Source organism: Sander vitreus, chromosome 4 (genome assembly GCF_031162955.1).
Source record: "Sander vitreus isolate 19-12246 chromosome 4, sanVit1, whole genome shotgun sequence".
Classification (NCBI taxonomy): Eukaryota; Metazoa; Chordata; class Actinopteri; order Perciformes; family Percidae; genus Sander; species Sander vitreus.
The window spans coordinates 19,798,099-19,812,853 of record NC_135858.1 but is presented as its reverse complement, the minus strand read 5'-3'; the positions used below and the strand labels follow the sequence as shown (position 1 = coordinate 19,812,853).

Genomic DNA, 14,755 nt, shown 5'->3' with positions numbered 1-14,755 from the left:
AGTAATAAATTGTCATTTATTTTTACAGTGGTATGCCAAATGTTGTTGGTTGAAATAACAGCAGCTCATAAATGTTATTAAATTTACCAAAAAACATTATTGAACACTAACAGATTACTTTTTTTCTGGAAAGTGCTCAATGACTTAATGTAAAATAGCAAAATACACAAACACATTTTTACTGAACATCAAGGCAAGTTTATAGAAAGAGTTGACAACCCCCCGACCCTCCTTACAGTAATACACAGTGTATTCTGTAGTTTAACACAGAGGCAATGTCATTAAAAATATGTGAACTAATAACAAGAGCTTTTAAAACTAAAGGAAGTCCTGCAATATTAAAAATAACTTTCAGCAATAGTCAAAATACATCACAGATACAAAATATGCCTACAAATAAAATCATTCTTGTTGACAATGACTGAACAGTTGCATGACTTGTTTGTAGACCAAACCTTTATTTTTTTTATTCTGTTATTTATCTGCCTATTTAACACATGCCTCTGCACACAGGCAACACAGAGTAAATGCATCCCAATATATTCTGCACACAGGCTTTGTGAGGTTGTAAGTTTACAGACGAACAAAGGAAAATACCAATGTGTGTTGATTCAAGTGAAAAAGTGTTTTTGTTGCTTTGAACCATAAACAAGCAGGTCTGCCACACCAGGTGATGAAGCTGAGACGGAAGCTGGCCGAGGGTTTAATGCGACGTCTGCCAGTCCTCCTCAGATCTCCTGCAGGAGGTTGGTGGGGAAGAAGCCGAGCTTCCGTCCTGTACTGACCTTTAGGTAGCCGTTTACCTCCTCACCCTTTTTCACTACAATCTGAGGACACACACAACAAACACACTTAGGCTGCGTCTCATTTCTCTGTCTTAACCCTTCCCCTTACCCCTACCCCTTAGTTTTGCGCGCTCACGTGAGAGTAAGTGCTGTCCCAATACTCATTTTGGTCGAGGGGTAGGGCTAAGGGGAAGGGCTATATACCCCTTAACGCCAAGCAAGGACGCGAGCTTACTTGAAAAACAAGGGGTATCCAGATACATTGCGCAACAAGGAAAATGGCTGCCAGGTCGACCAGAGAGACCCATAAATGTACGTATTTTCGGCTTAAATAATTGATTTAAAAATTACTTGTTTTGTGCTCTACACAGTCCTGTACATACAGTGGGGAGAACAAGTATTTGATACACTGCCGATTTTGCAGGTTTTCCCACTTACAATGCATGTAGAGGTCTGTAATTTTTATCATAGGTACTCTTCAACTGTGAGTGACGGAATCTAAAACAACAAAATCCAGAAAATCACATTGTATGATTTTTAAGTAATTCATTTGCATTTTATTGCATGACATAAGTATTTGATACATCAGAAAAGCAGAACTTAATATTTGGTACAGAAACCTTTGTTTGCAATCACAGAGGTCATACGTTTCCTGTAGTTCTTGACCAGGTTTGCACACACTGCAGCAGGGATTTTGGCCCACTCCTCCATAGAGACCTTCTCCAGATCCTTCAGGTTTCGGGTCTGTCGCTGGGCAATACGTACTTTCAGCTCCCTCCAAAGATTTTCTATTGGGTTCAGGTCTGGAGACTGGCTAGGCCACTCCAGGACCTTGAGATGCTTCTTACGGAGCCACTCCTTAGTTGCCCTGGCTGTGTGTTTCGGGTCGTTGTCATTCTGGAAGACCCAGCCATGACCCATCTTCAATGCTCTTACTGAGGGAAGGAGGTTGTTGGCCAAGATCTCGCGATACATGGCCCCATCCACCTCCATGCTTCACGGTTGGGATGGTGTTCTTGGGGTTGTACTCATCCTTCTTCTTCCTTCAAACACAGCGACTGGAGTTTAGACCAAAAAGCTCTATTTTTGTCTCCTCAGACCACATGACCTTCTCCCATTCCTTTTCTGGATCATCCAGATGGTCATTGGCAAACTTCAAACGGGCCTGGACATGCGCTGGCTTGAGCAGGGGGACCTTGCGTGCGCTGCAGGATTTTAATCCATGACGGCGTAGTGTGTTACTAATGGTTTTCTTTGAGACTGTGGTCCCAGCTCTCTTCAGGTCATTGACCAGGTCCTGCCGTGTAGTTCTGGACTGATCCCTCACCTTCCTCATGATCATTGATGCCCCACGAGGTGAGATCTTGCATGGAGCCCCAGACCGAGGGAGATTGACCGTCATCTTGAACTTATTTCATTTTCTAATAATTGCGCCAACAGTTGTTGCCTTCTCACCAAGCTGCTTGCCTATTGTCCTGTAGCCCATCCCAGCCTTGTGCAGGTCTACAATTTTATCCCTGATGTCCTTACACAGCTCTCTTGTCTTGGCCATTGTGGAGAGGTTGGAGTCTGTTTGATTGAGTGTGTGAACAGGTGTCTTTTATACAGGTAACAAGTTCAAACAGGTGCAGTTAATACACGTAATGAGTGGAGAACAGGAGGGCTTCTTAAAGAAAAACTAACAGGTCTGTGAGAGTCGGAATTCTTACTGGTTGGTAGGTGATCAAATACTTATGTCATGCAATAAAATGCAAATTAATTATTTAAAAATCATACAATGTGATTTTCTGGATTTTTGTTTTAGTTTCCGTCTCTCATGGTTGAAGTGTACCTATGATAAAAATTACAGACCTCTACATGCTTTGTAAGTAGGAAAACCTGCAAAATGGGCAGTGTATCAAATACTTGTTCTCCCAACTGTATATATTTGCAACCATATTTGTAATTGAAACGTTTTTAAAAATCGCTAGCTTGCTATGCTAACGCTAACGCTAAAGTTAACGTTAACGTTAGCTACATTGCTTATTTGCACAACAGTCCCGCATTTCTCTGCCTTGAATGGACTCCATGCATGTCTACAGTGTTAACTAAACTCCATTAGCAGCGAATTTCGTTTGATATCAGTGTATATACTTGCTTTGGAGACATCGATATGTGCTTTACATATACCGTCCTGTATCACACAGGGATGCCGGAGGAAACCCAGCAGCTGATCCACTTTCTGGGCTGAAAACGAGCAGAAGTTTCTGCGTTCATGTTGTAGCCATTCATTATTGTATTGGTACTGTATTATTGTAAACATGTGTAATTCATTCCTGTTCATGCACCTGTACATTGTTGTTGGTTATGATACAGGACACTAATGAAAGAAATGGGGTATGGAGGGAAAGGTTACTGGCCAACAGGCATCAGACTGGGGTCTGGAATTTCAGAATAGCTGTAGTTTTTTGTTTGACACTTGTGTGTCTTTCTTAGTTTTATACATTTGAGTTCCTTTTTTATATGTGTGTTACATGTAAGTTATGGTTCTAATAGTTGTAATAATGTTTACTTTATTGGGCAATAAAGACAGATATAACAGATATACAACACACCATGCAGTGTGTATACAAATATTTATTGCAAACAGACCTAAGTATGTATGATGATGCAACTGTTGTAGGTTGAAAAGGCTATATGTTTAGTTTTTGTTTAAACAGACCCCCCCCCAATTTTTGTTTAATAGTTGAACCATTGTAACTAATCCTTACAGACTTATTGAAGCGATTACGCTTCCACATCAGTAGATGTGGATCCATTAGGGAGACTGTAGCTCTTAGCTCTGCTCATAAATGCAAAAAGGTACTGAATCTCATGAGGTCCGTTTCCGGTTATCATTGGGGAGCAGATAAACACTCTCTGCTTGACCTTTATAGAGCCTTAATACGACCGTGTATTGATTATGGATGCATGGTTTATGGAGCAGCAGCCAAGACTATTTTAGAAAAACTGGACAGAATACAGTTCAGAGCTTTGCGACTCAGTATAGGTGCAGTGAAAACAACCTCTACTAATGCGCTACTGGTGGAAGCTGATGAATTGCCACTATATTTAAGACGGTCAAAGTTGTCATTGGCATATTGGGTCAAGTTAAAAGGATCTGAAGAGGAACAACCTACAACAAAGGTTTTGTGTGATTGTTGGGAATATGAACAACAACGGAAAGGTAAAGGATTTGGTTGGACTATTAATGCAGTTGCAGAAGAGTACGGATTAAATAGCATAGACTATGGACCAGCTATTGTATGGGGTAATGTTCCTCCGTGGATATTTCCTGTGCCCATTGTGGACTTGAAGCTACTAGAGAAGAAGAAAGAATGGAGTGAAAGTAATGTGGCTAATATTGGATATTTGGTTCAAGATTATGTGAGGAGGTACTATTACAACTATATGCTAATTTTTACAGATGGATCTAAAGATCCAGGGAGTGAACATGTAGGTTCGGGCGTGTATGTACCTGAGTTTAATGTAGTTATATGTAAAAGACTTGATGATAAATTATCTGTATATACAGCAGAAATGGTTGCTATTATTTCAGGGCTACAGTGGATAGAGGAGGTGAGGCCAGACAGAGTTGTCATTTGTTCGGATTCTACTGCAGCCCTGCATAGTTTGAATTCCAAACAAACGGTGAGAGATGATCTATTGACTGAAATGTGTACAATACTGTTGAGAATACAAAGAGTTGGAGTTGATGTGAGATTGACATCGTAAGACAGCGTTGACATTAAAGGATGGTGAAATACTGAATGTTCCATTTGGTAAAGGAGAGGCCAAGTCATTGATTAGAAAAGCAGTGAGTGATGTATGGCAGAAGAAGTGGGACACAGACACTAAAGGGAGACACTATTACAGCATACAGAAATCAATTAAGGTGAAGGGTTTCAAATGGAAATGTAGAAGAGCCTCCACTCATAAACGTTTTTATAACTTTAAAGCATTACATCTTCAAAATATACAGCCATGCGACGCACCAATTGAAAGCTTAGTCTCTCATGATTCAATTAAGCCCACACACAAAGCATAAGATGATTTATAGCAGTTATACAACTGCTACAAAGTTAAAGAAAATAAAACAATACAGCGTAAACTGCGCAGCTGGTGTCTAGAATTGAGAGTGCATCCCTACCTTTTTCCTTGTCCCTTTAGCCACTGCGGGGATTTTTTGCCCAAAACGTTTCTTTCTTAAATCTCCAAGAATCCAAGGAAATGGCATATCCAATCCATTATATCCAAAACGAGCTGTTCGCCTCACAATCTTGACGTTTCTGGCCGAATCACAACGGAAAATCGCTAAACTGTTTTTCATTTCCGCACTTGTATCGCGGCCTTGCTTCTCTCCTGAGGGTCCTACATGGTCGATGTGGCGTCACTGTATTCTCTGAGATCTAAGGTTTCCATAGAAACCTGGTATAAGCCAATCGGTTCAGGTTTGCCTGTGATATCCCAATGGGAAGCTGAAGACTCCTCTGGCGATGTGAGCCCCACGCACACTCGATCGACATTTGCTCGGACCAGTTAGATTTAAATGCTACAAGACCCGCCTACCCTTTTAGCCAATGAGCAGAGGATTCCATAGACATATTGAAAGGCATTGAAATGTTGACCCTATGATGGCTGGCTCTGTGTTTCAGCACAAACAGTGACTGTTTTCATGCAGAGCACTCCCTGAGCAATTTATAATTACTTATTTCTATATTTTTATGTAAATAGTTATCTCCAGTATGTGTATGATTGATGTGGGTGTGTTTGTGTATTTGATAAGTGTTGTATTTTGCAGTGTATTTTAATAAGTTTACAGATGTATGACTTGGCCAGAAATAAAAAACCTCCATTCTAGCCTCTGTAACTCTGTGTCAGTAAGGCCTAGAATCACCCTGACACTTGTAACAAAAACTTGAGTGTTTCCTTTCCAATGATATCAGGCACATCCCTGAGTGTCAAAGTATATGGGAGCTGTACCACTTTTAATTTGGGTATGACGTTTAGACCAAAAAGCTTGAAAATTCAAGCGTTTCTTAAGAGGTTAAAAGCAGGCTTGGAAACTATTTCCAATATACACTTTTTTATACATTGTTTGAAATGGTCTTTACACCTAGACTGGGTAAACCCAGCCTGATCTGCTGGCAATTTGATTTCTCCCTGCAGCTCAGGCTGGAAACCTGTAAATATTTCTATCTTGCTTCAGTTACAAATCTGCAGGGACCAATCACAAACTAGCTTATCCACCTGGCGCGCTATTGGTGGGTTTAACACGATGACGATAGAGAAGAGACGGCAAGCAGCTTTTTGTTTACATTCAACATGGCGGCCACCGAAGCGCAGCAACCCATTGATGCCGCTGTTGCTGCTGTTTTAAAAAGTTTCAAAGGCAAGTTTTCTCTGAAAACGGAACAGAAACTTGCTCTGGAACAATTCCTACAAAACAAGGATGTGTTTTCCTTACTACCGACCGGCTTTAGTACGTCACCCAGATCGTTGGTCTGATTGGTTGAAGCACTATCCAATTGCATACAGTCTGATGTCTGACTATGCCCGTTGATCACGCCTCTTGTGCAGTAGAAAATACAGAGCAGACTCCCCAGACTAATGTTCAATCTTAAACGATTGAGCTTGGTCTGGTGATAGCCAGACTACTTTACACCCCGACAGCAACAAATAACTTACTGTAATCCTGTAAAAACGCCCACCAATCACTGCCTCGCGGTCCGCTTGAAAAGAACCAAGGAAATGCCTCCTTGCCTCGCTGCGCGTAGTTTACCTCTCCTGTATACGAGCCTGAGCTCAATGTGGTCGTCACATTCGGAGTTACTGCAAGTCTACTGGAGAATAGAGTAGTCATGTTTGTTTTGAACATTCAGGATGATAATATTAGGTGTTTGCTTACCAGTGAATTAGACATGAAGTAGTTTTGATGAGTGAAATTGCGGCCCTTTCTCTGCTCTGAAGCAGCGATGCGGCAGTGTTAGTGCAAGTCTGTGTGTGGGGCAGAGCCCGGAGGGTAGGGGGAGGGGTTAGACAGAGCCCAGAAGAGATGCTACTTTTAAATCTTGCTAGCCTTTCAACATTACCAACCCTGCCTTCGATTCATTGAACTGGAAAGCACCATGTGTTTTCTTTTAATTCCCCTTATGTAAAGAAACATAATTACTGTGATTGTTATTTTTAACCTTCCTCCTCTGGATCAGTGTTTAATAATTATTAAAGACATATGTAAGAGCGAATTAAGTTTTGATTTAATTAAGCAATCTATAGATAATTGATTTGAGAACTGGCCATACAGTGCTTTACGCAGCATGTTGGTGTTGACGTTATATCTTTATATTTGTGTCTAAAGTATATGTGTATTTCTGTACCTATAAGGATCGACTGTCCTAACAGCCACAGAAAGTTACACAAAGACAAGTTCTCAATTCTTTATTTTAGTATGTTCACTTTAGAGATAAGACTAGGATTATTTTTTATAGTAGAAGCATTTATGGTTTGGTTATATTATCATGCATCTGCAAGAGAGAGTGTGTGTGTGTGTGTGTGTGTGTGTGTGTGTGTGTGTGTGTGTGTGTGTGTGTGTGTGTGTGTGTGTGTGTGTGTGTGTGTGTGTGTGTTTGGTGTGTGTGTGTTAACCTGGTCTTTCTTCAGAGTGATTTGGCCCATCTCTCTGTTGCCAACAAAGGAGCGTGTCACCTTGTAGACCCCCTCTCCTGCTCGCACTCGGATGATGTAGTTGGCAGGTATGAAGCCCGTTCTCTCTCCGATCTTCCCCTGGTGGAGAGAAAGCTCTGAAAGTGATGTGTTGCAGCCCCAGTTTCTAATTCAGATATCGTTGATGGCTCAATTTAAACATGAACATATTGCCCAGTGTGGGTTTTGAAACCTGAGTGACTTGAAAGCACAGACCAAAGTTAAAACTGCCAATCATCTGTTTTGTAAAGCCTATTTATTACCCTTACAGACCACAGTGAGAGAAATAAAGTGTGGGCTGGCGTTTAGAGGCTGCAAATGGTTAATTTATATGTTTTATATAGAATTCAGATCGTCAAAAAAGTTATCACTGTGAACTAGAAGCTCAACACTCAAGGACAGCTCTGCAAAGCTGCAGCTCTCATGGTTTTCATTTTCTGTCCTTTGATTGTCGATTGACTTTACAACATATTACATAAATATTAAACACAATGCTCTAAAGTAGCCAACTTGGAAGTTGATGAACACATAATGAATGCACCAGAATTCATTTGGCTCCAAAAACAAAATCCTAGATGATGACCAAAATCGACTTAATTGATCCTTAAGATATCCGGATGTATGTGCGCAAAAAAAAAAAAATCATAATTTTGGAGAGCAGACAGGATTGAAATCATCATCTTGACATTGAGTAATGTGAGAAAATTAATTGGGGACTCACCCTCCACCATTCCTCATTGGAGTCATCTATCACCATGATGCGGTCACCAGCACTTGGGAAAATATTAAATATTTTAATATTAAATATTGACACAAAAAAGTATGTTTGGTGGAGTGAGACAGTCAGGAAGAAAGAGTAAGCACAAACAAGTCAAAGAGAGATTCAGAGACACACAGGTGCAGCGAGGGGCTTACTGAACATCCAGATCATCTTTCTCGATGGCTTTGAAGCGGTACAGAGCCAGATAGTAGTGAGACTGACTGAACACGCCGATCTTTCCTGACTGAAGCTTTTTACTCTGATGAGCACAAACATTTAAAGCACAGTGCTGACTCAACATCACCAGTAAAAAAGTATCATATCATTCATCATAGTTCATTTTCATTGATGTCATCATTATCATCATCCCATTTTCTGACCTTGTCATCAGTAGGAGCCTTGTCTCCTCTTTTGTCTCCTTCTATGTTTGCTGGTACACAACAACAATATAAATGAGACAAAGTATTCAACTTCACATGTTGTCACCAGTATTGTAAAGAATATTTGACGTTATTTCTGCTAGAGAGCACAAGTCGGACAAAAGATCTGCATATTGTGTGGCACAGAGGAAATTTATTTTAAGACAGCAATATTTTCAATCAGTCAAACGGTCTGACCCCTTCCCAATGCTGACAGCTGTTCAGCACACACTTACCTCCTTCACCTCCTTCATCCTCCTGTTTGGGCTGGGACTCATCCTCTGTCATCATCATCATTATCTGAACAATTTAGGATAAACAATACATAATGCATTTATATAGTACTTACTGTAACACTTTTAATAACTAAATTGTGCTTTAAGAATCAGATTAAACAAATATAAAAAGTAAATGTGAAGAATAAAAATGGAAAAAGGTTGGTAAAAACAATTGACTGTAACAGTAAAAAAAAGTAAAACTATTTAAAGAAGATTCTACTAACCAACCTGGTGACTTAAAGTCAGAGCCAGGGTTACCAGTAGATTAAAGTCTAGTGAAATAGATCTACATATTAACAGCGGGCCATTGCAGAAACTGGCAATGCTTTAAAACATGAAATGATTGCACCATGTTTACAGATAGCTGTGTGCTGTATGAAGTGTTATAAGTGCATTTGCACTCACATTCTTCTTGTCCTCTGACCCTTTTTTACGCTCCTTGTTGGCCATGATCACACCAACACGCAGCGTCTCAAATACAGGGTCGGTGCGGTTTGACTGTGCTGCCAATCAAATGTCATCAATCAATCAATAAACAGAGAATAAAAGGGTGCAGGTGAGTGTGATGTTCTAACAAGAGGTATTTAAGTTTAATCAACTTAAGGCCTTATCAATGTTGTTTCTATAATCTTTTAGATGTTGTGAACCACAGCGAATCTTTTCATCTGTGATGTTGTCTGGTGACAATTGAAATGATCTGATCTGTGACTAATGAAAAGGACACTTGGACTTCTGTGAACACATTTCTGGCTTACTTTACAACTCTCACTACATCTGGACCATAACGTCTCTTTCACTTTAGAGCTTTTGGAAACAAAAACTTTGTTGTACAAAAAAAGTTTGTTCAGACCAACATTTACACAAATGCAACTAAATTAAGCTAATAAGATGGAAATTCCCATCATGTGCACTGCTGATCTAAGTACAGTATATGTAACAAACATAACATCTGGCTGGGAAAGAATTGCACATTTCGAAGCATATTAAAAATAAAAATAAAAGAATGGTTAAGGTGAAATTTCTCTTTATGTAGAAATGTACATGAGTTGAACTCACAAAAGGGCAGCAGCTGTGAGACTGTGGAATTTGGCTGACTGCTGTAGAGAGGTGAACTGTAGGCTCTTCTGAATCCTGGAGGCTAAACGAGGAGAGGAGAGAGGAGAGGAGAGGAGACACTCAATACCTAAAAGATAATTCTCTGCAGTGCATTTTTGAATTAAAGCCAGCAGTACTCTGTAATACAAAGCTCACAATTTTGCCAAAACACCTCTGGAACTCCACATAGGACTGACACTGGTGGTGGATGCTGGTTTTGCAGTTCTTACATCGCAATGCAAACTTATTGTTTACTGAAGAGAAAACCAAAAGCAAAATTACAACATATTTTTTTTAAATCACAATGTCATGCAGGAAACAAAAAGAGACGAGATGGACGTACAAACTATCATGCGTGCGCAGACGTCACAAAACTTTGGTTTCTTGCAGTAGTGGTCCTTGAACTTGTGAGGTCTGTCGTTGACTGGTTTGATGGGTTCTGCAGGAGGAGGTTCCTCTTTGTCTTCGTCCTCTACCTCTTCGTCATAGATGAAATATACCTGGATATAGGTGAGGAAGGAGGTTCAAAATCACAGCAGAGCAAAATAAAAATGGGTCATACAGTATTGAACTGCTAGAAGACAAAACGTGAAACATAATGGATAGATAATGGCCAACAATGGTGTATATTAGTGTTTCTCAAATGGCGGTACATGTACCCCTAGGGGTACTTTGGAGTACTTCAGGGGGTACGTGAGTTTATTTGTTAATTAAAAAAATATCAGTCCTGAATAATTCCTAAAATACACTATAATAATTAATGCATTTAGTGATTCTAAACATTTGAAATGTAGCATTTAAATGTTTTTCAGGTACAATATTGTTGTTGTAGTAGTAAATTATACACTGATGGTGCAGCGTTGTATTGTGCCTCTTTACATACTGTAGCTAAGGCATTTTTTAAATTATTGAAAAAAGTTTGATAACCATATATATACAGTATATCATAAAGTCATTTGAAAATGTTATCTGCCAGTGTCATGATCCTGAGTTTTGTTTTATGTCCTGTTTTATTTTGAAGGTTCTTCTTGTTTTACTTCCTGCCTTGTGTGTTTTCCCGCCTTTGTGAGTCAGTTCCTTGTCAGTCCTCATGTCACCTGTCCCTCGTTACCACTCTCCTATTTTTGAGTATATTGGTCTTGATGTTCTCTTGTTTCGGTGTCAGATTGTCTGTGTTTGTTCCTGGCTCTCTGTGTATCTTTCTAGTGTGTAGTCCCTCCCCACAGTGTTTTTCCTTTTTAGGGTTTCTGGATTGTCTATTGTTGCCCGCCTGTTTTTGGATTCAGCTTTATGTTTATTAAAGTTTGCTTTTTGTTCTGCCAACCTGCCTGACTGGTCTCCTGCTTTTGGGTCCTCCTTTTGAGATCTCAAACTATGACAGTCCGTTTGTTTTTAATCAAGCAAAGTCGAAAACAAACTGGATAAATCCTCCATTCAGTTTTGGGATTCCATGGAATTGTACTCTACTCCCGGTATTCTGCACCACCCACAGCCTGACAGATTCATATGAGAACAACGCTAAAAATACCAAAATACCCTGCGGTCTGCTGCATATGTAGTCTGTCTGATGTGTCTGTTCACACAAACTGTATCATCTCAACCGAATAATGACTTCAAACACACACACACGTGTCAAAACTACTGTCTTTTTTTTTTAGTGTGCTAACATTCCTAAATTGAGTTTAGAAAGTAATTCTGCATGATACTGGGAGTTTGTTGCACTTATTTGTATGTGTGCGCGCACAAACACACACACACATACACACACACACACACAACCCACAGGTGGTATAGAGTGGAAGGGCTTAGATCACAAAACAGCTTTCAACAAAGACCGACAGAATTGAACTGAATGTAACAACCGACAGCTACTCCTAAATATACTACAGTCTAGTCAAACAGAGCCATGTGGATGTCACACACACATTCAAAGATTTGCACACACACACACACACACACACACACACACACACACACACACACACAGCCAAGCCAAGGGACGCCTGACAAGCTGGACTGGCTCCGACTCTCCATCATTGGCAGGACTGTGGCCGTCAGGCTGTGAATTTACACTACAATAACTGATAATACCAGGAACAGTTCACACATTACAGCACCATCACTCTGCAACTCGTTTTAGCTATCAGGATTCCTAAACAAACCTCCCGCAATGTGTCATTCAGCAGCTTAATCAACTTATTCAAACTCACTTTGGCAATCTTTTTGTCAAATCAGGAGAGCAGAAAAACAGGGGATATGATGTCTGTCCAAACATACTGTTAGGCTGTATGCTTATTAATTTTTAATGCAAATAATTTAAAGGGTCAGTTCAGCCATATTACAAAAATACATATATTCCTCCAGCAGGATTCCTCCAGTGGTATCTGGCTGTCCAAATAGTTTTGGTTTTGGGTTAGGGTTAGTGTAAGTGTTATGATTGATGATACGTTAGTTGAAGCAATGTAGTATTCAGAAGAGGATAGTTTTAGCCTGCTACCTGAATTTGATTTAAACACTTGTTAGAATGTTACATCCCTTTTTCTTACTGTAATCAGGTGTGCAAACAACAAGAATAAAGCTGGCGTTGATTATCTCTTCTATAAATCTCCAATAACTGCTCTTGTCAATGTCTTACTAAATTCTCTTTTATGATATTACGATGTATTAAGTCTACCAGCAACAAAATTTCTTTCCTACACCAGTAAAGTTTTCTTTTTATTTCCTACTTTGAATACATAAGATTGTTATTCTTTTCACATTTTTGCTAAGGATTTCACACAAATGAAATCAATTTAAAAAATAATGAATTACATGTTTTTGCAGAATAACATCATTGAATAAAATGAAGGATTTAAAAAAAAAAAAAAGAATAAACAATGGAGCAGGCTCCAACAGGTGGGAGATTGGGATGAGTAATGCCAGCAGGCCAACCCAGCCCAGCCCTGAGTCTGTCTGTCTGTCTGTATGTATGTGTGTGTGTGTGTGTGTGTGTGTGTGTGTGTGTGTGTGTGTGTGTGTGTGTGAGACATAAGTTAAACACTTACTGTTTTTCTGATTGGCTATTGGTAGCATACATTTCAGAGACAGATACAGTACCAGTCAAAAGTTTGGACACACTTTCCCATTCAAATGAATGAGTAAGCGTGTCCAAACTTTTGACTGGTACTGTATCTCAAATCCTGAGCAAATAATCAAAAATTATCTGCATGACTAGATACCACTAGAGATACAGGGTATGTGTTTGTTATTTTTAATTGTATTTAACCAGTGATTCCTATGAAAACATAAGCTCCAATGATCTCAATCAGACATGAATAATTCCTAATGCCATGTAACATTTTGTTCAGAGTTTCATGGCATTGATAAATACTACACCGCCCCATGATGTGGTGTGTATGTCACGTGGTATGTTGTGGATATTGAATGTCTCACCGTGTTGTCCTCCTCTTTCATCACATTATCAGGGAGAGGGGGGTTGTCATGAATATCCACAGAGCCCTTATCATCCATCCTGTCATCATTGGGTAGCAAATGTCACACAGAGAAGCAAATGTTGGAAGGCAAAAGACAAACATGTGGCTAAGATTTCTCATGGTAGTCTCACTGTATCAGTGCCTGCCTTAAGATGTGCACATTCTAGGTTTTTAAGTATTATTTATGTAATTCTCTGGTATGACAATACATGATGACAGTAGAAATTTGATTATCAGTGATCTACATAACACCTAGACTAAACTTGTTCAAGTTTATTCCTTTCCTGTTCCCGTCTACAGACTGAACTTACATGTCATAATAAGCCATGGTATGGCTCAGTCAGTCAAGGTGTAGTTCCTCCAGATATTCAGAGTCTAGACCAGCAGATGGCACTGTAGACAGAAAGCACATCAGCATCACTTCTGTTGCTGTGAAGGGGTCCTGTAGGTCACTAACAATAAAGGAACTTATTTCTGCTTGGCTTACAATTAATGATCAACCAGTAATCAAGATAAAATGTTTAAATAATATTAAAAAAACAGCTCTTCTTACCATGTTATGAATTACTTTCAGTGAGCAATGTGCAGCTATTAACAAGATGGAGGGAACACAGGACTGTTCTTGAGAGGCAATTTGATCTTAGCAAAGTTAAAACAGGACTCACTCGTAACCTGGTACAAGATATATGGCAAACACATCTACACAGGGTTTAGAGGTTTCCCCCTTCTTAGGCTGCTCTACATGTTAGAATCCATGAACAAGAAAACATTAACACTAAAGTATAGAAAGGGTTAAAAATGACTGAGGGAGGGTAGATCATTCATGCAACTGACCGTGAAACTTGAATTCCACTTCTTCTCATAGTGTGGTAGTTCTCAGACACTCAGAAGGGGTCCATGCAGCTTGAAACTTCTTTCTAGCTTTATCTAACAGGCCTGTTGTTAAGTCCTTTACATGCTCAACTTTCCAAATGAGGCTCCAACAGGTGGGAGATTGGGATGAGTAATGCCAGCAGGCCAACCCAGCCCAGCCCTGAGTCTGTATGTGTGTGTGTGTGTGTGTGTGTGTGTGTGTGTGTGTGTGTGTGTGTGTGTGTGTGTGTGTGTGTGTGTGTGTGTGTGTGTGTGTGTTTGCCCATGTGACTTTTTGGGACAGCTGAGCACTTTAAAAGCTGAGAAGCTCTCCCAGCAGAGTGGTACAAACAAAAAAACAAAGTGGTCTACT

At 39.8% G+C, this 14,755-nt stretch overlaps 1 protein-coding gene across 1 annotated transcript; it reads right to left on the bottom strand.

The window, feature by feature from the left end:
* Positions 1-658: 658 nt before the first annotated feature.
* On the bottom strand, positions 659-13,567 carry LOC144516281 (SH3 and cysteine-rich domain-containing protein 3-like). Its single transcript, XM_078247489.1, is given in 11 exon segments — positions 659-827; positions 7,449-7,586; positions 8,227-8,278; positions 8,421-8,524; positions 8,646-8,686; positions 8,915-8,984; positions 9,368-9,465; positions 10,019-10,100; positions 10,214-10,311; positions 10,401-10,557; positions 13,490-13,567. Coding segments are annotated over 11 exon segments (1,017 nt in total). The 3' UTR covers positions 659-728.
* Positions 13,568-14,755: the final 1,188 nt, after the last annotated feature.